Here is a 23,583-nt window from a genome sequence, read left to right on the forward strand (position 1 = left end):
CTGAGACCTTCACTGAAGATGCCTAAACTACCAGGGCCTGGGCAAAGGATACAGTGACAGTGGTGCTGGTAAATTCTTTTCCAGGTCATAATTTTTGTCTACATCATTGAGAAGCCTTTGGACAACGAGATAAAACATTACATAAACAATCAGCAAATATCCAGTTCTCTCCTCCTTGCTAAACATACCCAAACACCTCCTTTTAAATCTCCTCTTTCACATGCCTCTCTCAATGCCAATGGAGTAATATTTAACTTTCAGAAAGGAGAGGGAAGTACTGGAAAAGGACAGAAATACATAGGGAGGATAATGAGAAGTAAGGAATAGCCAAATATATCAAGACATAGTGGTCTAGAAAAGAGATGACTAGCATGAAAGCAGATCCCTTCAGCACTGAGAGGCAAAGAGAAGGTCAACAGGCAGTAAGTACTCATGTGTCTCTCAGTACAAGAATAAAAAGGCAACAAATGAAACCAGCAGACAGTAGCTTCACATTCAGCCAGAGCATTAACTTCTTCTTACCATACACAATCCAGCTGTGTGACCCATTATTGCTAGTTATTGTAGATCCAGTTGTCTTGCCTGAATTCAAAACCCACAAGACAAATTCACAGAAACAGACAGACGAAGTAACAGGAAAAGACAAAATTCACCAAAGCAAATATTGCTGTGATCGAGAGGATCCAGAAAAGAGTAAGGAAGAGCATGAGACCCTCTCCTGGGGCAGCACCCAAGGTGAACCATTCAGTGAGAATTACACACAGCTGGATTGTGTACGGTAAAAAGAAATTCATCCTCTGGCTGGACGTGAAGCTACTGTCTGCTAGTTTCATTTGTTGCCTCTTTATTTGTGTTGCCCCTCTTTATCCCTGTGCATTATTAAATCATTACTGCCGTCACTGAAAACTGGCCGTGGTAAATTCCAATCAACACATTGCCTCATGCCTTCCAAAGAAAATGTGCCCTGCCTTCACATTACCTGCTGCTAGCTCCTGATTGGAGGTTAACTTATTCTTGACTGTGCTAGAGAGCTGTTCTCTGCTCAATCCACTCTCCAAAACATATTTTGCTTAGCATGGAAAGGAGACAGCTGAGGAGAGTCCTAGTTACAGTCTCCCACTGCCTACAACGCATTATAGGGAAGGCAAAGCCAGACTCTTCTCAGAAGTGAATAGTGCCAGGGCAGAAAGTCCTTGGGGCACAAGCAGCAAAAGGGTTTGGATGTGAGGAGAAAACTTCCCTGTGAGAGCACTGCCCTGGGACAAACTGCAGAAAGGTGGTGGGATCTCTGTCCTTGAAGATGCCAAGCACTCAAGCTGATGAGGGCTGATGAGCTACCTGATCTAGCACTGTAGTGAGCCCTGCTGGGCACACAGGGATGTATTGAACACTTACAGAGATGTCTCCTGACACAAATCACTGTCAGATTTTGGGAACCGTATTCCATCCAGCGTGACCAGCTTGCAAGACAGAACTGATCCTCCATGTTTAATCAAAAGCATAAGTGCTATTGACAGGGGAACAACATCCTCCATGCATGATTGTGACAGCAACTCACAGACTTCATGGGTGGTTCAGTGCTCAGTCATCACCTCCTTTACTCACTCAGCACCTCTGTACTGCTGTCTGCCCTGCAGTATGGGAAAGGATCTGCATGAGGGAGGAGCTGTACCTGGCAAACATCTGAAGCAACTTCAGACACCTTTCTCACTGTATCATTGAAGAATTACCTGTAATAGTAATTCACACAAATGTCACAGGTGTTGCCTTGTTCATGGTAAGGGCAAGAAGCTACCAAGAATCATCTTTGGGATACTGCATGTAGCAGCAGCCTTCATGTGGTGCCCTCTGGGGAATACCTGAAAGTTTCAAGCAGAAGCAATCTCTCTTGTTTCTAATTACTCTTTAAACAAAAGTATCACTACCAGTTTTCCCCAAGCTCAGTGACACATTATGCCAGGTGCATGTACACCATCATTTCCACTGCTCTGAGAAACTGTGGCCCAGACAGAAAAGGTGGGAACCAGCAATCCTGCTGTCCTACATGGAATCAAGTGGACAGTGGAAAGTGGTTCACTTTCCACCCCTAGAGGAGGGAAACAGGCAGCTCCTGTGATTCAGCCCTTCCTACGACACAAATTCAAATCATCTCCCATGGACTCCAGGTAACAGTCCCATAGATAGTTTAAAGGACCAGCTTTGATGAGAAGCCTGAATTTTTGCATGGCTGAAAGAAGTGGGCAAAATCATCACTTCAGAGACATTTGTTGGAGCTAACAAAAGAGGTATGGTATGCACATGAAACGCAGATCAGCAGCCTTAGCTGAATCCCCTCATAAGAATCCCCTCTACCTTCTCAGTAATAACAACAATATTATTTTTCTATCTCTCTTTCTCCCTCTTCTGTCTGTAATTTGCTCTTGCTGGTGGAAGGAAAAGGAAGCATAAATTGTTGCAACACTGACAAGTTCTGAACAGCATCTTCTGTCACTACCAGTAAACCTTAGGAAGCAGAACAGACCTCTGACAGGGCTTTAAGGAATGTGGAGATGCTATCCATCTGCTTCTTTACTGACTGAAAACATAAGCATGAAAGCAATTCAAAGCATGTCCCTCTTTTTCTGTCTTTCTTATTTCCCCAGTTTCTGACACATCTCAGGTATTTACTAAACAAATTCACAATTCTTTAGCAATGAGTGTACTGAGATCTAATTACTCAAGCAGGCAAGCTAAGGTAGATTTGCTGTGTCCTTTTGCAATAAAGAAACTCAAATCACTTGCTCTTCCTGTGCAGCTGGAGGGCCCAGAAGTAATTCAAACTGATCTAGCAATGTGTAGACTGCAGTCTCACAATGGTGGTCAAATGTTGTTATCTTGTGAAAGATTCTTTACATGGTTGTGGCTGGAGACAAAACGCGTCAAGCAGAAATCTGACACAGGATTTTTTCATCCTCAATCAGACTCTCAGTTGGGAGTAATAACATAATAATCACTAACAATTTTTATAAGGCTCCCGTATTTCTACCAGATGACAACAAATTTGTGCTGTACAGCAGTTCTGCAGTGAGCACTACATACACATCCTGGATTTACTGAGCACACATGGGAGGATTTTACATGTGTGCCAAGAACACACAGGACTGTCTGAGCACAAGCAGTTGACCCACAGAAATCATGAACCAATGTTTTGCAGCTTCCAGGTCAGTTTGGATTCACTAGTTGCACACAGAAAAAATAGGTCTGCACACGTGTCATGGTTGCCATTCAGGATGAGTGGATATTGACCATGCCTTCAGAGATTATTGCTGCCACAGTACCACTCTTCCAACAATCTACCAGACACTTACAAATGCTGTAAAAACAGCCCAGGTTGTGGCTTTTGACTTGGACAAAATTTCTGCATGGGAGAAAGGGCATTGATTAGGCATTGATCAATGCACATATCAATGATGATCAATGCAAATGCAATGATCAATGCAAAGGGCATTGATATACTTCCCATATACTGAGGTCTCCAAAACTTAAGAATGGCTACACTTACATTAAACTCATCCTGGGTGGTTGTGTGCTTTGCCTCATAAACTGGACTACACACTACTAATCAACCAAGCTGGTGTATGAAGAGAGAAAAATGATAAATGACAATCCACCAGGGAGCCGCTTCCCACAGAAGGTGATAGAAGGTTGTGGTGTCTCCCTCATTGGAGATACTCAAAAACTGTCTGGATACAATCCTGTGTCGTGTGCTCTGGGATGACTCTGCTTTAGCAGGGATGTTGGACCAGATGTGACCCCTTGCAACCTGACCCATTCTGTGGTTCTGTGATTTTAATGTAAGGATTTCAAGTTCTTTATGGTGCTGTGAGCCAGCAGGAGGACACCCAGCACAGGCTCTGTTTGATTTATTGGTTCCTTGCTTCTCACAGATATCCAGAGATTTTTACTAGAACTGTGCCCCTAATCTTTTATACCGTCTTGTATCATCTTGCCAGCAGCTGTCTTCACTGGTGTTAGACACTCCCAACACAGAGGTCACTGAAGAGACATCCTGGCAGCTGGAGAACGCTGAATTATGTGCCCATGACTTATGCAAGACTTCTGTGCTGACTGAAAGTTACAGAGGGATACATCACTGTTTGCTCTGTGGCATGCACAGAAAGGATGCACTTTGCTCATCTGTTTGCCTAAAAGACCTGTTTTTTTAAACATTAGAGAAGGTCTGGGAAATATGCTTCAACAAACAAGAGCCAAAATAGACATAAAGTACTGATATGGACTAATGAATGGACATTTTGGAGTAGCATCAGGTCAGCAGAGCCATCTCTAACATGGCAGAACGACTCTGCACTGACTATCCCTAGCACTGCCACAGCCATAGGCACAGCACATGTCCCAGCACTGGCTCCCCAACATTGCTGCAAAACTCTTGGTAAGGATGGGACAGAGCCTGCACTGCATTGCCATGCTAGGTGGCAGCTTTAAAGTGCAGATAAGCCATGGACTTCTGACTCCAGAGTGACATAGCTATAGTTTGGGTTAATTCAGCAGTGCAGCAGCTTTCACCCCAGTTGCTGTCCTCCCAGGGCTGCCTCCTTTCAGTTTTAGAGAAAAAGAGGAAAGAACCAGCCAGAAGCCGGCTGTCTCATTCAAAACTGCACGGTGTGACTTACACCGGGAGTAAATTTCATCAGTTTCAATTTCTACAAAGGCAAAAGTCTCTTCTTTTAATCTTGATGATCTTTTGTCAACATCATGAACACACAGAAAACTGAACGTTGCTGTCATTATTTGAATCTATTGTTCTATGAATGGCAGACTCAGAGGAACAGTATTTTAAAAAAGAAAAAAAAAAGAGAAAAAGGAAACAACCCAAAGGTCTGTCAATTGTGCAAAATGCATTGCTGCACTGCAAGGTGGGTGGTCTGCTTGGAAGCTGTTACGGTTTCAGCACAAACTGCCACAAAAGATTAGCGATGTGTGCGCAAATATAGCAGTCTGATCGCCGCATTTGAAATGAAGTGGCTTACCTGTGTATTGAATTATGTTTAACACAAGCACTCCACTAACCGGCCATCAAGTGGGAAGCGCCACTTCATGCGAAAGTGGCACTCTAACATCGCATCCATTCTCTGTCAGGAATTTAAGTGGCATTTTAAAACCGAGATGAATACGCTCTCATTTCCCGCACACAGAAACAGAGGCATAAAGCTCACAAAAAATGATGGATTCGGGAGCGGAAAATGAGGAGTCTTTCAAGACGGGACAGCAAGTTAATTGTCCAGCTTTACTGATTAAACTACTAACAAGGCGTAAAGTGAAATCAAGCCAATCAGTAGGTCGTTTAGTGCACAAACCCGACTCAAGTACTTGCAGTACGAAACACAGAAATTATTTTTTCTTTTTTGGAAAACGTCTGAACATATTTTCATTTGGAAATTGACTTTTTTTATCAAGTACGAAAAATTTTATTATGTACTCGGTAGGTATGAGAGCTGTTACTAAAGTAAACGAAAATTCTTGCTATTCTTACAAATACAAAAATGCAAAGAACACACAAGAAAGAGAAGATGAAGATATTGCCTGGTTTAGCTTCAAGTTACAGGAAAGTGTATTTGGGTGGGGATTATACGGTCAAGCATTATGGCTGGTTTCAAATAACTTCGGTAGATTCCACTTATGACTAATTCACCTAATTTTTTTAAATATTAAAATTAGTTGTCCCATTGGCTCTGAGGATTGAAGTCCAACGGCACTCACGGAACAGTAATTAAGAGCACCCTCTTGTGGTCATTATTATGGATGTTAATTAAGCCTTTTATGGTAAGTGTTAATAGAACTGCTCTCTCATGCCAATACGGTATGCAGAAAGTTTATTAAAATATGCACATGAATGCGCTGTACATTATTCTTTCCATATCAGCCCAACACACACAGCTGCAAGGCTTTATCTTGCTCATTCACCAAAAATTGTATGCTTTTAAATAAAAATATTTTAACATTTCATGCAGTTTAGGGCAAAGTAGTTCCTTTATTTGCCAGTTTGAAAATTGGTAAGGAAACCCTCAGAAAGGATACAAAAAATGATAGAGCAGTAAGTTTGGTCTCCATACCAGAGAACTTAACAAAAACTATAACAGAAGGTGGAATTATTATACAGCTGCACGAACACAATCTGTTGAGAAGGAAGCCATGTGGCTACTGTAAAAGTGAGTCATGATTTACTGATCTTTACAGATCTGTTGCAGTGCTCTGAAGCAACCATGGAACATGCAGACTTTCCATTTAACTACAACTTTTCTTAAGATGCCTAAGTATGGAATTTAATACAGAAATTAATGCCTGATAGTCATTAAACTAAAACACAATCAGAACATTAAGTACTAGGTGGCAATGTCTCAGCAAATGATGGAAGATCCAGTCAAGTTAGCTTTGGTTAGACTTCATGAGAGTTACAGCATGAGAAACTGTCAAAGGTAAGGGACAGATGGAAAGAGTCTTTATGGAAGCAGATTAGGAAGAGTATCTTGAATGTTGAGTAGCCAGCAAACATGTTTTGTCTGCATTTAATTTCCAAGCACACCCGCTAGACGTGTACCACAGCACAATAATTTGCCATATCATATTAGTACCACACTGGTCTTCATTTAATCGTTATGTTGCATGATTAAGTTAGTAATTAAAGTTCTTGCTACATGCTACTATGACAGCATACTACTTACTGTGTCCTCTGGGATATGCCACATATATGTATGAGTCAAGAGAACTGATGTACCATATGAAGAAATTTGCAACCAGAATTCTGCCTCAGTTAAGTCAATTTTATGTTGTATAGCAGATTAGTGCAGTTCCGAGCAATCACTTTGGGAAAAAGTAAGAAAGAGCAAGAAAGAAAGTTTCACAGTCTGAAGTCCATCAATGGAATGATGAAACAAACAAGGAAACTATTCAAATTATCAGGGTATTAGGGAAGAAACTGAGGTTGTACTACACAGCACTAAGACATTTCTAAGACACAGAGACACAGAGACACAGAGACACAAAGACATTTCTAAGACACTAAGACACAGAAGACATTTCTGTGGACAACAGGAGGCACAGACTCAGAAAATAAAAGCATTGGATAAAACGTTCCAATACTTTTGGATGTACCATGAGAAATTACATTGCTCAGAGAAGAGACAGGATGGCTAGTGCAGATAAACAGTCCAAGATAATGGACATTTGAGGGGATTTGTACAGGCACTTTCAGATTCTGGTAGACACTGAGGTAAAAGTTAATGAATTCGTGAGATGTTACTGGGACTTCAACAACTCTGTTTTTCTTGCTTTCTCAGAAAAGAGAAGGAAAAAAAATTTGAAACTAGTAAAAACACCTGAAACATAAACAAGGAATATGTGCAACATTCAGAACAACAAATGCACCTCCAAAACCAGAAAAAATGAGAAGTGAAAAATGGGACTTGAGGAAGATCCAAACTCTGAGAGATGAAAATCCAAGCTGGTTGAGTTTAGCCATACTGACACACCCTAGAGAGACCTGGATCACCTGCAGAGTCATGAACAAGTAACATGTCCCTCCTGGCATGGGACTGTTCTGGTGGTACATCAGTTGCAATGGCTGGCAGCTGAGCATGTCGGGTCTTCAGTCAGGGAATGGTCAGATGCTAGATGGGATGCTTTCCTAGAGAGGTGAGGATGCTTTCACTCAGTGGTGAACAGTTTCATTGCCTCCAAATTCAAAGACGGTGCTAAAAACTGGGAGCTGTTGACCACAGCTGTAAAGAAAACTCTCGCTGAGCAAAAACCAAGGAAGTGCAGTCTCTCACAATGGAAGTGTTGTGCCACTAGATCACTAACTAGATTCCAAAATCACTCCACTAGATTCTAAATCTAGTCAGGAAGAGAAAAATCTCTTTTTCCCCCTCTTTTTTGTCTTCACAAACTACTTCCCAAGTTCTAGGCTATAAATATCATGGTGTTTCAGGAAAAAAAAAGGGGCTCCAGTAAATGGCAATGCTCAGTGTACCAGTGCTACAAAGAGAACAAATTCTAAAATAGCTTGATTTGGACAGCTTAGTCAGAAATATCTGGATGAAGTGGAAGTAACACAGACATGTAGTATGTGTCAAACCTGTAAGAAATTAGTGAAGAGCATCATTAATTCTCTTTATTTTCTTTTACTCATAAACAGTTTGAACTTAATCAGAGGTACTAAAACCTCTGGAATCTATTCTTCCCTGTTCCAAGAGAAAAATCAGTTAACATCGCATGTTAAATTGCTATGGTCACTGCTCCTCTTTCTGGCAAGGCAAAGCCAAGTTTTCACGTGCAGAGGGAGAAAAGCAAGCAAAATTAATGCAACAAAATTAACTAACTGAAGTAATCCAGGTAGCAAGACCCTGATCAGAAACTATTTTCTGGTCATGTTGAGAGGATACATTCAGATTATGTTCAAGATTCAAAATCTGTGGACTGTGAGGGCACAGTCCCTCAGAAGCACCTTCCATCAGTCCTGCATCCCTAGGGGGCTTAAGCCATATTTTGCTCCATTATTTTTCTCACAGGTAGGCTGGTGTGAACCTAAAATGCATAGTCACTAACATCAATTCCACATTTTCCTTCTCCTCTCATGCTTAAATGTGCTGAACTGGTCACAGCTCCTGGTGGTGTCTGTCCTGAAGAGCAGGACCAGGGCCTGAAGTTTCACATGGACAGTACAGTGAGATTAACTTATCATGTGATTGCTGCTAACATTGTGAAAGCAAATTGGAGAGAGAGATCTGATCAAATGGATAATGGCACCAAAATGTCTTGCAGAGATTTCCAAGGACTAGAAGAAACACATCTTGCTTAAATTCTGGTAACTGGGACATTATTTTCTTGCTACAGCAGACTTTGTCAGCTGTTTTATGGTTTTCCATTCCAGGTACTCTGTACACAGGAACAAGTCAGGCTGACTTGGAAGCAATAGCAAAAAATCTCTTTATATTGTGGCTTGGAAAAAAAAAGGTATAATACACTGCATGATATAAAGTGGAAATTTGAAGCATTTCTTTTTAAATACTTACATTCCCCATCTGCTTAAATACTTCAGAAAGGCCTGAATTTTGAACTTTTCTCCAAAACAGTCAGCCTTTTACCATCAATACAGCTAAAGCTCATGTTTTGGAGACTATTATAATAGATGATGCACCTATTTTCTGACTCAGAAATGCCTGAGATCCTCTTAATAGAACAAAAAAGTGACTAAAGCATTCAGCAAAGTTTCTTAATGTTTTAAGTTGCTACAGGAAAGGCTCTTGCATGGTTTAAATAACTATCCATATAGAAATACTAGGAGGGAGCATAAATCTGTCAATATACAGATCCCTTTCACATCATATGTGAATATTCCTACACATGACAAGCCTTGCATATTTGGAAAAAAGGCCCCGAAACCTGAATAGCTCAACTTTATGACAGCTGAGACAGGTCTTCAAAACCATTTCTGTAAAAGCTCCTCTTCCAGCCACTGGTGGGGCAAGAAAAATATCCCAATACCTTAGTTACAGAAAAAAGATGTATTTTCCTACAGTGTAGTTTGTCCTTTGTATTGAAGATACCGAATCCCCAAAGGCCACCACACCTCAGTTACAGAACTTGTTTGCTGTTTTGCCACAGTTTCCCCACTTTTTATGAGCATGGAAGAGAAAGATGACTTCTTCTGGTGAAATACTGAAAGAGGATTTCTTTCTGGATTGCCAGTCAATAGCAAAAGTGTGCAGTCAGCTTTGTAACAAGCTCTGAAACAGTAAAAAGCATTTTTTGACATGTCTTTACACTTTCCTGTTCACATATATGAAACCAATGTTTTCTATTGATATTAAAAACCAACAAATTAAAGTCCTATTCGGTAAACAGAATAAAACAGAAAAGTCATGTACAATGCTAGCTAAATAAACGATATTTACATTGTAATTTCACATTCTGTCATCTCCTGTAATGAGAAAATGATAACAAACTTGCATTAAGGTCTCCTGTCAGAGAAGAATGCCAATTTTTGTCTCTAAACATTTGCACTTTGATTCTTGCCTACCTTTTCTTTTCAGATGTGTTGCTTAGGCATTCAACACTTTATGTGTTTTCTCCATCACCTATCTGTTCAACCAGGATTACATACATCAATTGGGGTACAATAAATGGAGCATGAAGACAGGGCACATTACTATGAAAATCCTCTCCTACAGGTAGTGAGCAAAGGAGAAAATCTCACAGAGAGATGACAAACTTAATTTACTCTGCATGTCCCATTCTGTCCAACAGGATGATTCACTATGTATCCCTGATCCATGAGCTACAGCATATGTGAATTCAGAAAGAAAACATACAAATCCAAGCAGGCGCACTCTCTGATTTTAACAAGTTTTCTTTGTTTTTCACAGGTCACATGCTTCTTTTTCACCAAGAAACCAGCAATATTTCTCCATTTATTTATTTAAGGTAACATAAGAAATGGGTGTATCAAACTAAAACCCTATGGAAACAAAATCACAAAGGGCATGGTATTTTTTGTCCTACATTCCTAAGGATGCAATTGAACTGTTGTTTCCCATTCAAAAAGCATTTGAAATCACTGGACAAAATCCAATGCCTTAGTCATGCTGAGAGGCAGCAGCCCAACACCCTGCATGTACTGGCCAGTCAGTTTCTGGCTACTGAATTTAAATGTGGCTAAAATTGATGCTACCACTTGAACCATTAAACAGAGGGAGAGGGAGGAGTAAAGAGGTTTTGCTCCACAGTTGCTCCTTCAAAAGACAAACTCATATTAAAATAAGACTGTTAGGTCTGTTTCTCTGTTTCTCATGGAACAAATATTTTCTACTGAGGAAGGACAAAAGGATGGTTTGGTTGTAGGTATGCAACTGCAATGCAGCTGTATGCATATTGCTACTAAGATTTTGAGGACACAGAGAAAGAAGTACATCATGAGGCAAAATAAAAATATATGCCCAGCAGCTGCTCTATAAGTAACTCCTGGTCTAGATGAACAGTGAATCTGGTTTGGAAGACCTCATCACACAGGCTTACTGCTATTATGTGGCTCCAGGTGTTTCAGCATGATCCTCCATGAATACAGAGGAAGAGGTATACTGCCACGGATGAAGAACCCATTCAGTCCAACATCCTGTTTCCACCACAGGCCAAAGGCGAACGTCAAAGGAAGAGGAAAAGCAAGGCAAATATATGATATCTTCTTTACAACACTCCCACAGCTTCCAACTGCTTTCAGCTCTGGGAATTTCCTGAGCGTGAGGGGGTGTTCATTCACTAACTCTCAACACAGCCCTCTTCCAAATACTTGGTCCATCTTCCCTGCACCCCAGAGAAACCCTGTACTCTGTGTGTCATTTGGAAAAGCACTGAATGAAGACCCATCTCCTCTTGTTTATTTAGACTTGGGCTCCTGCTACCACAAATCTGATGGTTTGTACTCAAAAAGTCAGCTGGCATCGACCTGCTGGAAGTCATTTAGGATGTGATGGGCCTCAGGCATCCTCCCTCTTCAGTGAGAACTCCAAGCCTCAATTGTCCCTTTCAAGGGACACAAAGTCAGAGAGCCAAGCATCATTGTTATTCTTTTTTAGTTCCAGCATTTTTGTTCTAAGAAGCAGAGAATGCAACAGGGAACAGTGCTCATGGTGCGAATCCACCACAGATTTCTGGAGTCCCATAAATGAGTTCTGTTTTGTTCTACATCCCTTTCCTTGAAATTTGCCTTGCTTTTTCCAAACACCAAGCTGGTGCTCATCAGGACATACATACTCAGAGTCTCACTCGTGAGTGGCAGCAACGAATTCAGGTATTCCTATCTTTTATGTAAAGTTATGTAAAGTTAGGTTTCTGCACATACATCACCTTGCATTTATCTACTCTGTATTTAACCTACTTTTTTACTGCCTAATCACCCTCAATTTTTACAGATGACCCTCACCCCTGCTAACCTAAAAAAGTTTTGCACAGTCAGCAAACATTCTTGTCTTGCTGCTCACTATTTCCTCCATGGGAGTCATGAATTGTGAAGCACTGCTCAGCTGCCTCCTTGTACTCAGCTGCTCATTGATAATGCTCTCTGTGGCTATGAAATAATGCACATCTGTGCTTGACAATTAATGGCAGCATATCTTCTAATATATGGCTACCAGCAGCCAAGTAATACTTGATATTAGTTGGCATACAGAACATGAAAAACTGTCTAAAACACAGGTACCATTACAATTATTAAGTCATGTGCATCCATTAAGCCACACGTTTAATATTAAGCACAAATATTATCGCATGACCAGAGCAATGCATATGAGATAGTTTGTAACTCTTTGCTAATATACAACTATTAGTTTTATTACCTTCTCACAGCCATGAAAATTAGGAGCATTGTATTTGACTCATTCTGGTCAGAAAGAAAGCTGGGGAGGATATTCTGCTTTGACCGCCCAGTCAGACTGCCCCTGAGAAAAAGAAAAAACCAAAACCCTCTAGTATATATTTCTAAAACAGATTTACTTAATAAAATACTAATTGTATGGCATAGATAGTTGCAGCCCACAGCCGATTTCATTTGAAAGCCTTGCCTCTGAATTTGCTTTTGTTTATGTATTCTGATTTCCTTTTAATCCTAATTCCAGTTTGGTTGCATAACAATAATGTCCTTCTGCCCTTAAAACCCTTACACAGGGTCTCAAACTTGGCTTCGCTTTAAAGCAGTTTTGGTTTATGAATGATATGGAACTATTTGTTACCCCACAAGCACAACTCAAAAAGTTCACTCCTCCCAAATGTCTGCTCCTACAAAACAAGGAAGAAGAGACTAACACCAGAATAGCATAAGGAATCCAAACATAAGCGTGTCGGCTGTTCAAGCAAACATTTCCATTTCCAAGGCATCTAGTAAACACACTTCTTGAATAATTTTTTATTTCACTTATTTCTAATGCGTTTATTAATCTGTTTTTAACTCTCCTGTCAGTAAGTGTGCCCAAAAAAGGGAGTAATGAGGTTGGAGAAACGTACACTCATACTGTACAATTGCATAAGCTGCTTCCTGTAGGCTGGGGTTACGATTTGCATTTTCATCTATTAGATACCTTGAGTTCTAGATCCTTCTCTCTGACTGTGAAACGTATTTGGACATCTCCACTGTGGCACTTTTCCAACTTTATACAAACACTGGAAAGCAATCTCGCTGAAAGCAGACGGTTTAGTATGACTTGGTTATTAATTTTTAAGGAAGAGGTTCTGTGATCTGCGACAAGAGAAGTATTTTAATTGACGGGAGGAACTACCTACCACTCATGCAAGTATTAGAACCACTTAAAATGTCTTCATGTGCATTTCTGTACATAGGTATATATGTGTATATATATATATATGTGGAGATATATATAAAAATTTCCCAGAAGCAGGATGTTCTTTTCACAGCGTTCACAGCACACTCTGCTGGCTGTTGTCGAAAGTTAATGCCAAGCGAGGACGACAAGCTAAAAAGAAATAAAATGTTTTAGGACACAGGAGAAACGCAATCCATGCAGGTAATTACCGCGGGCATTTGAACGGAGAGGCACAAGGGACGTATTCTAGGAGTAGCAGGGAAGGGTTGGCAGGAAACTAGTTTAGTTTCACGGAAGAGAGCGAGCTTTTTTTTTTTTTTTTTTTTTTTTGGGGTGGGGGGGAAGGAAGGTTTCTCCCTGTGCTGAGGTCATCCCGTTTCAGCATGGAGGCAGGGAGCACGCATCTGTGCCAGTGCCTCCATTTCCGTTCCTTCAAGGACAGGGCAGGCACTGCCTAACGGGCGGGCGAGGATCACTGGCTGCTCGGCATTAAGTGGCTTTATATGAAAGTGGCTTAGAGCCACATTTGCATGACAAAGCCATTTGCGCGCCCCTCGTCAATAAGGGAGGCTGCAGCCTCCATTTATCCTCCCGTGCGCGGAACACGCGAAACCATTAAGGGCAGGACGGGAATTTTGGTAGGAAAGTGTTCATTCCCCGGGCCATGCGAGGCTGGGATCACGCCGGGCTGCGCACAGCAGGAGCACGGAGTGGGGAGAATGCTAGAGCAGAGTTTTCAGGGCAGAAAACGTGGCCGGGGCCGTTTCCGGCCGAGAACCAGCCTCGCGCAGGGCTGTGGCGGGGCCGGGCCGGGCGGACAAAAGGGGCATTGCTGGGTGACGCTGCTGAGGAATTCCTGCCGGGCGGGGCGGGATTTATGGCTTTTTTTTCCACGGGGCCGCTCGGGCCCGAGGCGGGGGACGGTGCGGAAAGCGCAGGGTCATCATCGGCTCCCCTCCCCCAGCCCGTCCCCTCCCCGGTCCCGCCGTCCCGCCGCCGGTCCCGGTCCCGGTCCCGCCACAGCCGCCCCCCCGGCCCGGCACCGACCCCCCCCCGGCCCGCGCGCCCCCCGCCCCCCACCCCCGCGCGCCACGCGGGCCGCAGCCCCGCCCCGCCGCCTGGCCGCGCGCGCCCCCCCACCCCCTCCCCCCTCGCGCGCCCTCCCGGCGCGCCCCGCGCGGCGGCGGCGGGGCGGGGCCCCCGCCCTGGCGGCTCGCGAGGAGGGGCGGGGCGACCGCTGCGCGCCTGCGCGGGCGGCCTCGCCCCTTCTGTGGCCACCCCCGCCCCCCGCCCTGCGCAGGCGCAGTGCGGCGGCGGCTCGGCGAGGGGAAGGGCGAGAGCGGCTGCCGGAGCGGGGGGGACCACGGGGCTCCGCCGCTCCCGCCGCCGCCATGGCGGGCGCGGCTCCGGCCCACGAGAAGGACCACGAGCAAGAGGCTTCTGCCGCGGCGGGCGAGCGGCTGTACCTCTCGGCGGCGGCGCTGGCGAAGATCGAGCGGAACCGGCAGCGGGCGCTGGCACTGCGGCAGGCGCGGCTGGCGGCCCGGCCCTACCCTGCCGCAGGTCGGGTGGCGGCGGCGGCGGAACGGGCGAGTCCCCGCGCCCTTTTCTCTTTCTCAGGGGGGAGGTTTCGAGAGGGGAAAACGTGGGGAAAGGGGGGCGCCGGCGGGCGTGAGGCGGTCGGGGCGGCGGGGTGGGGGGGGCGGCGGTAGCGTTGCTGGAACGGGGTGGGGGTTGGGGGGGAGAATCCGCCGCGGCGCGCGAGGGGCCCCCCCTCCCCCCACATGTGTGGGGGAGGGGGGGGGCCCTTGCACGCGCGCGCTCTCCGCGCGGCCCCCCGCCTCGCGCGCGCGGCGCGGCGGGGGCGGCCGCGCGCGCCCCCTGCCGGCGGCGGCTCTTTAACAGAGCGCCCGCCTCGTTTGTGCTCCCGCAGGCGGCGGCGCGCGGGCGCGGGCCCTCCCCAAGGTCGTGGACACGGGAGGGGGATTCTTCCTGGAGGAGGAGGAGAGTGAGCAGAAGGAAGAGCGCGGCGCCGGCGAGAAGATCGTGCACCCACCCGGTAATTAAGATAAAACCTGTAGGGAGCGGCGGGGGTTTGGCGGGGAGGCGGCGGGAGGAGGCGGCGCCGCGTGCGCGGGGCTGGCGGGGGAGGGCAGGAAGGCGCGGGGGCGACAGTGAGCCGGCTCCGGCCGCGCCAGCGGGGCGGGATGGATGGGCGCCTTTTTTTTTTTCCCGGGCTTTTTTTACCCTCTTTTCTTACCTTCTTTTTTCTTTCTTTTTTCCTTTTTTTTTTTTTTTTTAAATTTTTTTTTATTTTTGCCACTCCTATTCTTCTTTCACACGTTTTTCTGTACGTGCTCGATTAGTGGCGCGTCCGATTCTTTTCAGCATTAAATCGGCTATAGCAAATGCGCGGTAATTAAAAATGAAGAATTTTAAGCCGCGGAAGTGGGACACAGCCAGTGCCCTTGGGTATAGCACGTTTTAATTTTTTTTTCCCCCCCCATAAACGTTATTTCTGTTACATCTTTCGGGGAATTAGACTTTTAAGACCGACATGAGAGTAAATTTGTGCGGCTTCGTTGGTTGTGGGAATTTTGGGATTGATGTGGCTTGTGCCAAGACCGGAGCGCTGCTGCAGTGCCAGCTTTTATCGTTATAAAACGTGCTGGCGCCAAGTTACTGATCGTTCGGTGGAGGATTTCAGCACATTGCCTTGCGATATTCTCCCTCCCAAAAAAAGCAAATGGAGAAGTAAGGGTCCCAAAATAGATCGACTTTCTTCTCTGGGATTGTCTTTGTCTTGCTTTGTTCTGCTTGAATCAGCTGCGGGGCTCTTGGTGCAGTGTATCTCTTTGTTAGAAATCAGCACCAGATTTCATTAACAGTGTAAACAATTAGCAGCCCTGCTTCTTTTGATGGGCTAATGTTTAGCAATAAATTAAAGTAGATCTGGGATGCCTTTACACCGGGCGTAATTTTTGCTGTGTAATTCATAACGTCATTGTCTTAATAAAATGTCTTCGTGTTCGGGAGCACTGCCTTAAATGATGGAATGTGATGTAAGAGTATGAAATGACTGTGAAGTACTGAGCATCCGGCTGTCGCTAGTAGGACTGAATTTACATAAAATGTCGTCTTTGGCGGATCGGATCTGCTATAAATGCGAACGCAATTAAAATATATGGTGCTGCATGTCATGCATTAATCTTCTGCTTCAGGTGTTCTTAAAATTCCACAGCTTTGCCTCACTTCCAGATTTCAAAACTATATAGAAATGTTAATTTTCTGATAGAATTCCAATGTTACTGTTTAAAGAATGTTCCTTATAGCTGTTGTTCCCTGAATTGGTGTTTCTTGGTGTCCTGTGGAACATAAAAGCAGATGGTGATGACGCTGGAGGTGATCCGCCCGTTGAGGATGCGGCCAGAAGCAGTGGCTGGCGCTGAGATGAGTCTGGGCTTGGAGCAGTGCTGAGAGGGCTTGGGGAGAGGATTGTAGTGGAGCTCCATCCCCATTCCACTCCTAGCAGCTCTCTGGCCATCCACCTCCGTTTCTGCCAGCTGGAAAGGACAAGAACCTTGCCAAGTGCCCCAGGCCTCCACTGAGCTCGTTTAGGGAGAGGCAGGTGTGGCTGAGCAAGGAAAAAAACTGGAGCAGAGCTGAGAGAACTATGATGCCAGCACAGCTCCTGTAGTTTTCTGCTTTAGCCACCCTCTTCAAACTGAATCACTTCTCTGCTTCCTCCCGTTTCTGCCCACTTGTCCTCTATAAATGAGGGCATATTTTGGGAGGGTCAGAACGGAGGAAGTGGCAGGAGGGATATGAAGCACTTAAGAGAGAGAAACGTGGAGAATTTTTTTTAACAATTGCTAATTTAAATGTGTACATTTAAATGTTGAAATTAAGTACTTAACACTGAATTTGCCAATAAGAACAGAAACATTTTGACTGATACGGGGTTGCATGGTAATGGGGTTTGAATTTGTACTGTATTGTTCTGAAAAACTTTCGTAGAGTGAAACTAGATTGTAACATGCTTATGTGAATTCTAGTAAAATCGCCTGTAATACCAATTCTAGATGCTCGTTTTTATCATTGTAGTCCCTTTAAAAAATATTTCTTTCCATTAGCGCCCGTACTAGAATTTGACTATCTCATCTGTGGAGACTGTGGCAAAGAATTCATGGACTCCTACCTTATGCAGCACTTTGATTGGGCAACATGTGATAATTGCAGGTATTACAAATAATCAGGAGAGGGAAGGACTATTTTACATAAAGATCGCTTGCTATAATTCAGTGAGTTACAGCCATTTAAAGAGGCTGTCAGCAAAGAGACGTGTTTCAGTTACTTTAAAAAAATGTAAATGAAAGTTGACTGATACCCTGTGTGTTTTCCATTATGGAATTGAATCACAGATTGTCTCATAAGCGTGCCTTAGGATAGGGGGGATTTTCATATGACATTATGGAAATGGGATATCATGAGAGCAGTTGGTGTGTTTGTCAGTGAAAATTTATGTCTGGCTGCAGACTAGAGCCATTTGAAAACCTGGTGGAACACAAATATATGCTCTCTGAAGTACAGGAGGGATTAGGAGAGTGTTTGCAGTCCCGGTGTTTTAACCCGAGTGAAGTTGGTACTTTGGTCAGCACATGGGCATGCTGGAAGCGCAGCAGCCAAAGGGCAGAGCCCCTGTAGAAGGTTACTGGTTGGCCTGCAGGGTAAGCAGGAGCTCGACCTTGAGAGGAGAGCAAACTCTTTAACAGAAAACGCTCCAAAAGCCATCAAGATAACCAGGGCAATGAAACTAACTGCAGCAGCCGGCTGCCCATGTGTGCAAGAATGAATTGGGTGGATGGAAAAAAATTGCAGTTAGGAGTTTGTTCTGGGAGCCTACTCATTTACTGCTGGGAGTGGTTAGGGGTGTGCACGTGGTGTAGGCAGTTCACAGGCATGTTGGAGGCAAAGTTCTGTTTCGGAAGTTAAGAGTGGGCAGGAAAAGAACGTGAAGGACAGGACTTGGAGCCTTTGGAGTACTTTCCCTTTGGTCTGAGCTCTTGTAGCTGATCACTGCGGTGTCCTTGGTGTGTTAGCTGTTAGCGTGAACTTTGAATTGTAGTAAAGCTACGTTTACAGCAGTACTTCCTTGATGACCGTTGTTAGCACTTAGTGTTTGGCAGATTGTTCGGCTCGAGCAATTCAAGTTGTACTTCAGTCAGGATTGCGTAAATGTAATTTTTTCCATTAACTCATAAATGCGGCTGTGGTTACAGAGTTTTTCATTAGCTGTCTGGTAAAAGCTACAGTCTTTTAAAAGTGTTTTATGATTCCTCTGCCTACTGTCTTGCATTATAGAAACAAGTGCTCTGTGTTGCTAATCAGTTTCTGAGATCTAGAAGCATATGGAGTGTGTATGTTCTCAGGTGATCTGACCTGTCTCACATTACGCATTCTTTGTCTTGACCATGTCAGGCTCGTACTTCTGTCCTCTTGGATTGCATCTGTGTAGGTGAATACCTGAAATTTGTACTCATTTTAAGTTTCAGTTATTCCCTCTTCTAAGAAAACAGAAGAAAAGGCTTTCTAGAAGAGCAGGCTTTTCAGCCTGTCTTTGCTAAAGTAGGGGGAGTTTTAAAACACTTAATTTCAGTAAGTGTAGTCTGAAGTTTAGCTAGTCTGGGGGAATCCAAAGTTATTTGCATGCATAAAAAACTGAGGGGGTTAGGGCTACCTGTATTTCAGGAATGTTAGAAGGGATGGGAATTCAGATGTTAATTCAGATGTGGTTTTAGGGTGTAGCTTTCTCATCATTATTTTACATCTTGCAGAGATGTTGAAGATAAACATAAGCTTATAACAAGGACAGAAGCAAAAGAAGAATATCTCCTTAAAGATTGTGACTTAGACAAGAGAGAACCAGTGCTCAGATTCATTGTGAAGAAAAACCCTCATAATTCACGATGGGGTGAAATGAAGCTTTATTTAAAACTACAGGTACAGAAACTTGCTCTGTTTCAAACCTTTTTTTACCTTTGTACAGCTTCGGTTCTCACTTGATATCTCAATGATTTTTCCAAAGCAAAGTGTGTTAGATGTAGCTTGTTATAGTTGAGTGGTTGTGGTCCAAGTTGTGAAAATGCCTGTTTTTGAGAGCATTTTAAAGATGTTCATTGAGCAGAGAACTTCAGCAGGTTGCTCAATTACAAGTCACAAAGCACATGGCTCTTCTGTGCTAGTCTCAAGTGCATGGGGCAGCTGCTGCTGTGTGTGACCGTTTTTAGCTGTGTTCACAGTTTTGCCTGCAGAAGCAGCAGGAAAGGCAAGTGGATTTCACAGGGCTCTTGTCATTTCTTTGCTACTTCACAGGAATCATATTGCTTTAATACAATACAGGCAAAATTAGAGTTGCATTTAACTTTGGCTAAGTTACATCCAGCTGATACTAAAACCAGTGTTGCCTCTTCCTATGGAAGAAGTGCAGTCTTTTGTGAGTCAAGAGCGGACACAGGTGGGAGGCAGAGGACAATTGGTTGATTTTATGTATGTGTAAGGGAAAATGAAATTTGAGTTAGAATAGTTTACTTTTATCGTTTCAGGGAAAAAAAAAACGGCATTTATGTCCATCCTGTAGGTAATTAAGCGTTCACTTGAAGTCTGGGGTAGCGAAGAAGCATTGCAAGAAGCAAAGGAGCTCCGCCGTGATAGCAGAGAGAAGATGAAACAGAAGAAGTTTGATAAGAAAGTTAAAGGTAAAGAGTTAAAATTACATACTGCAGTACATGAAGTGAAGTGCAGTTATATTTGAATCTGTGTCTGTATCTGATAAAATTACTGAGAAGATCTCCAGTGTGGCAAAATGGAGGTTTTCAAGACTGAGGTTGAGCCTGGAGCAGTCTGGTCTGAGCTCATAGCTGACTATTTTGGACTAAGTGTTGGACTGCAGGACGGAGGTCGCTTCTGACTTGAATTCCCCTGTTGTCCTGTGGACATCATGTGACAGAAACCAATTGCAGTGGTTCATTACAGTGTTTTTCAAATTTTCAGGTATTACCCAGAATGTGCCATTGATTGTTCTTGATACCTGTGGAAGACAGGCATTTTTGTGGCAGTGGGTTATAATTCTGATAGCCTTCAGGTGGAGTGACTGTAAATGAAGATAGAAAACAGGTTTTCCCGTTGGTCAGAGCATTCGTAGCTATTGTCTTTACTGCATGTCACCCTTCGGGTTTTTTCCGTGATAAGTTAGTGTTTAGAAGAGTATTTGATGGTTGTAACTTTCTGTGCCACCTGTAGCATCCATGCTTTGCTTTGAGGTGGCATTTATAAGGGCAGAAAGCTCAAGCTGGCTGTACTGGTGTTGTCTGGAGGAGGCAGAATTTGAGCCTTCACAAATAACCCCTGTCTGGGCCATTGATGCTGTGCGCACAGAAGGACTGGCAGCAGACTGTAGCCAAGATGCCAGAGTTCAGTGCAAGTACAGGCCTTAACGTGACAAAGTTTGCAGCCTGAATAGCTTGGCTTAAAATGTGGCCACATTTTGCTGTTCAGTATGCTTGCCACCCGCTTGCAACATCCGGATAATATCTTAGGCTCTGCTGCCAGCTTGTGTGCTCTGGAGAACCCGTGGATTTCACTGTGGATGCTGCAGAGGCAACTCATATTATTGGGCATAAAGCTTAGAGAATGCCAAGTCATTTGGGAGGCCTACTGTGACCTGAATGAAAATTACTCTTTCTTGGTCATGTAAAATAAATGAGGTGTTCTATAAAAACTTTTCCTTTGCATTCCACCGACCCCTTTTGGATACCTTTGAATGGCTCTGTGTAAAAAGGCAGCAAGCGACGTGTCCTTCGTCCAGATGGAAAATCTTTGCCTGTGAGATCCTATGGCAGTATAGTTCTTGGCCTTTAAAATATGCAAACAAGGTGACGATTGCAAGGCAAGTCAGCGCTTGTTCTTGCGAGAGCAGACACTTTGCCAGAATTTGTGGAAGACAGGCAGCAAGCACATTGTCCATCTGTAGGCCTCAGGAAGCTGGTTAGCTTGAGTTTTTTTGAACATTAAAGACTTTAATAAACCTTAAAGTTTTCTTGGATTTCTTACCAGAACTCCGCCGTGCCGTGAGGAGTAGTTTGTGGAAGAAAGAAGCTAGTATCCATGAACATGAGTATGGACCAGAAGAAAACATTGACGAAGATACATATAAAAAGACATGCACTGTATGTGGTCATGAATTAACTTACGAGAAGATGTAGTGTTAACCTGTTTTTTAATTTGTACTTTGTTTTTAATGGTATTTTGTATTGAAGTCAAATAAATGCTAATTATGAACAAGCTGTTGCCAGATTCTGTGAAGGGTTATATTTTTCAGTTGTAGGAAGCTCTGTAAAGAACAGTAAGCTTTGGCTTTTAAGGTAGATCTTAGGGTAGAATATAGCACATTTGCAGCAGTTCAACAATTGGTATCTTCTCTGCCAAAAGATAAGTTTGTACTTGATGTGCAGGTGAAAAGAAGGTGAACTTCCCACTGCTTTTCGTCAATCAGGAGGATGGCTCTGTATTTTGTCCTGACTGTTGTCTGGTTTTCAGTTACTGGTCATGGGCAGGCAGAGGGCAACGAGCTGATAAAGCAGCTGGCAGCTGCTTTTGGCAGCTGGAGATGGTATAATGAGGCAAGTTCTCCTTTGGCTTGGATACGCAACTCTGTAAAGGAGAATTCCCTTTTCAAAGGCAAGGTACTTGCTCCTTCGGAGGTTCTGACACATCTCTACGGTATTTCATAGGCTAGAGTCCTTAAGTGTGTTCTCTACATATTTTTTTTTTTCCCCAACTTTAGCACCAAAGACCAAGGCAAGGGTCAAGACCTGTCCTTGGGGCAAGAGGGAAGTAGCATTTCATGGCAGAGCTTTTTAAATGCACCTGGGTGGTGTTTGCTTTCAGTAGAAGGTGGATTTACTTCCAAGTTTAAATTTCAAATTCTCATTCTTGTAGCTGTTGGGGAATGCATGTGGAAATTGCAGAAGTGAAGGAACATGCTCTAGGGTAGTGGCTCTGCATTTATTTACCATTGTAAATATGGCAGATTTCAGGGAAGTCTCTGGAGACTACTTTGGTGAGCTTGGGCCACTGTGGCTGTGCAGAACTGAAATGTTCAGCAGGAAATCTATGATGTGTTTGCCATCATAGAAATGTGGGATGAGTCCCATGACTGGAGGGCTGCAATGATGGTTACAAGCTCTTCAGTAGGGACAGGCAGGAAAACAGGCCGTGGGGTGGTTCTGTGCATTAAGAGGGAGGGTTTTGACTGTACAGAGCTCAAGAACAGTGATGATAAGGTTGGGTGCCTGAGGGTAAGGATCAGTGGGTGGCCAACAAGGCAGATATCCCAGGGGTCTGTTACAGACCACCCAGCCGGGATAAAGGGGCAGATGAAGTGTTCTATTAAGAAGCTGGCTGGTGTTTCACAGTCCTCGTTCTTGTGGGAGACTTTAATTTGTGGGATGTCTGCTGAAACCAGTGGAGAGGAGGCAGTCTAGGAGGTTCCTGGAGTGTGTGGAGAAGAACTGACAGAGCTGGCAAGTGAGTTGTCCTGGTTTTGTGCAGGACAGTTATTTTTTGCAGTAGCCAGGAGGGGCATGACCAGACTCAGAGGTTACCCTATACCACTTCACACCATACACGGGGTGGGCAGAAAGGGTGGCATTTGGTTTCATGGGGATGGCATTTGTGTTGTGAATTGTCTTGCACACTTCTTGATACTGTTAGTTTCTTACCTAATTGCTGTTTCCAGTAAATTTTTCCTATCTCAACCCCTGATCTTTATCTTTTGTGCCTCCAATTCTCCTCCCCATCCTGCTGGGGGGAGTGAGCAAGTTGTGTATGGTTTGGAGTTTCAGTGTGAGCACTAAATTTGGAATACCATTCCTAAACTACAATATGAGCATACTGGGGTGGTATCCTGGTAGATCTGCTGTTTAGGAGCAGAGAAAGGCTGCTGGGAGATGTGGTGGTTGGAGGTTGTCTTGGGCACAGCACCCATGAAGTTACAGAGTTTTCAGTGCTTGGTAGGTAAGGAAGGGGGTCAACAAAACCTCTGCCTTGGGTTTCTGGAGGGTAGACTTGGCCTATTCAGGACACTGGTTCACAGTCCCTTGGGAAACAGTCCTTAATAACAAGGGGGTCCCATGAAGACTGGCCATGCTTTAAAGAG

General features: G+C 44.0%; 1 protein-coding gene and 1 long non-coding RNA gene across 6 annotated transcripts in view; one reads left to right on the forward strand and one right to left on the reverse strand.

Annotated features, from left to right (window-relative positions):
* Nucleotides 1-13,704, reverse strand: part of LOC146424578 (uncharacterized) — a 30,373-nt gene extending 16,669 nt beyond the window's left edge. The window contains exons 1-2 of one of the 2 annotated variants that reach the window (XR_014847099.1): nucleotides 13,125-13,456; nucleotides 12,387-12,488 (exon numbers count right to left, since the gene is read on the reverse strand). This is a non-coding gene — a long non-coding RNA (uncharacterized LOC146424578). Of the gene's footprint in view, nucleotides 1-12,386; nucleotides 12,489-13,124; nucleotides 13,457-13,576 lie in introns of those variants that run through there. The other variant, XR_014847100.1, reaches the window with a different exon arrangement.
* On the forward strand, nucleotides 13,548-21,707 carry XPA (XPA, DNA damage recognition and repair factor). 4 transcript variants are annotated; one of them, XM_085043692.1, is made up of 7 exons: nucleotides 13,548-13,568; nucleotides 14,668-14,956; nucleotides 15,301-15,426; nucleotides 17,501-17,606; nucleotides 19,202-19,367; nucleotides 20,005-20,122; nucleotides 21,480-21,707. In XM_085043692.1, exons 1-7 carry the CDS (start codon nucleotides 13,563-13,565, stop codon nucleotides 21,626-21,628), a joined length of 960 nt encoding a protein of 319 aa, XP_084899818.1. In that variant the 5' UTR covers nucleotides 13,548-13,562; the 3' UTR covers nucleotides 21,629-21,707. The 4 variants fall into 4 exon arrangements, with proteins under 4 accessions (XP_084899818.1, XP_084899816.1, XP_084899817.1 ...); XM_085043690.1 differs by lacking the exon at nucleotides 13,548-13,568 and having other exon boundaries at nucleotides 14,032-14,956; XM_085043693.1 differs by lacking the exon at nucleotides 13,548-13,568 and having other exon boundaries at nucleotides 14,653-14,930.
* Nucleotides 21,708-23,583: the final 1,876 nt, after the last annotated feature.

The sequence above is a fragment of the Lichenostomus cassidix genome, chromosome Z, assembly GCF_008360975.1.
Source record: "Lichenostomus cassidix isolate B80296 chromosome Z, HeHo_3.0, whole genome shotgun sequence".
In the NCBI taxonomy this organism is placed as follows: Eukaryota; Metazoa; Chordata; class Aves; order Passeriformes; family Meliphagidae; genus Lichenostomus; species Lichenostomus cassidix.

What these genes read in the sequence shown, in the direction of transcription:
- XPA (XM_085043690.1), top strand. Translation starts at nt 14,032, where the DNA reads ATGCGAGGCTGGGATCACGCCGGGCTGCGCACAGCAGGAGCACGGAGT. An exon ending in GCAACATGTGATAATTGCAG is followed by an intron (nt 17,607 to 19,201) that starts GTATTACAAATA and finishes TACATCTTGCAG; the next exon opens with AGATGTTGAAGATAAACATA. An exon ending in AGCTTTATTTAAAACTACAG is followed by an intron (nt 19,368 to 20,004) that starts GTACAGAAACTT and finishes TCCATCCTGTAG; the next exon opens with GTAATTAAGCGTTCACTTGA.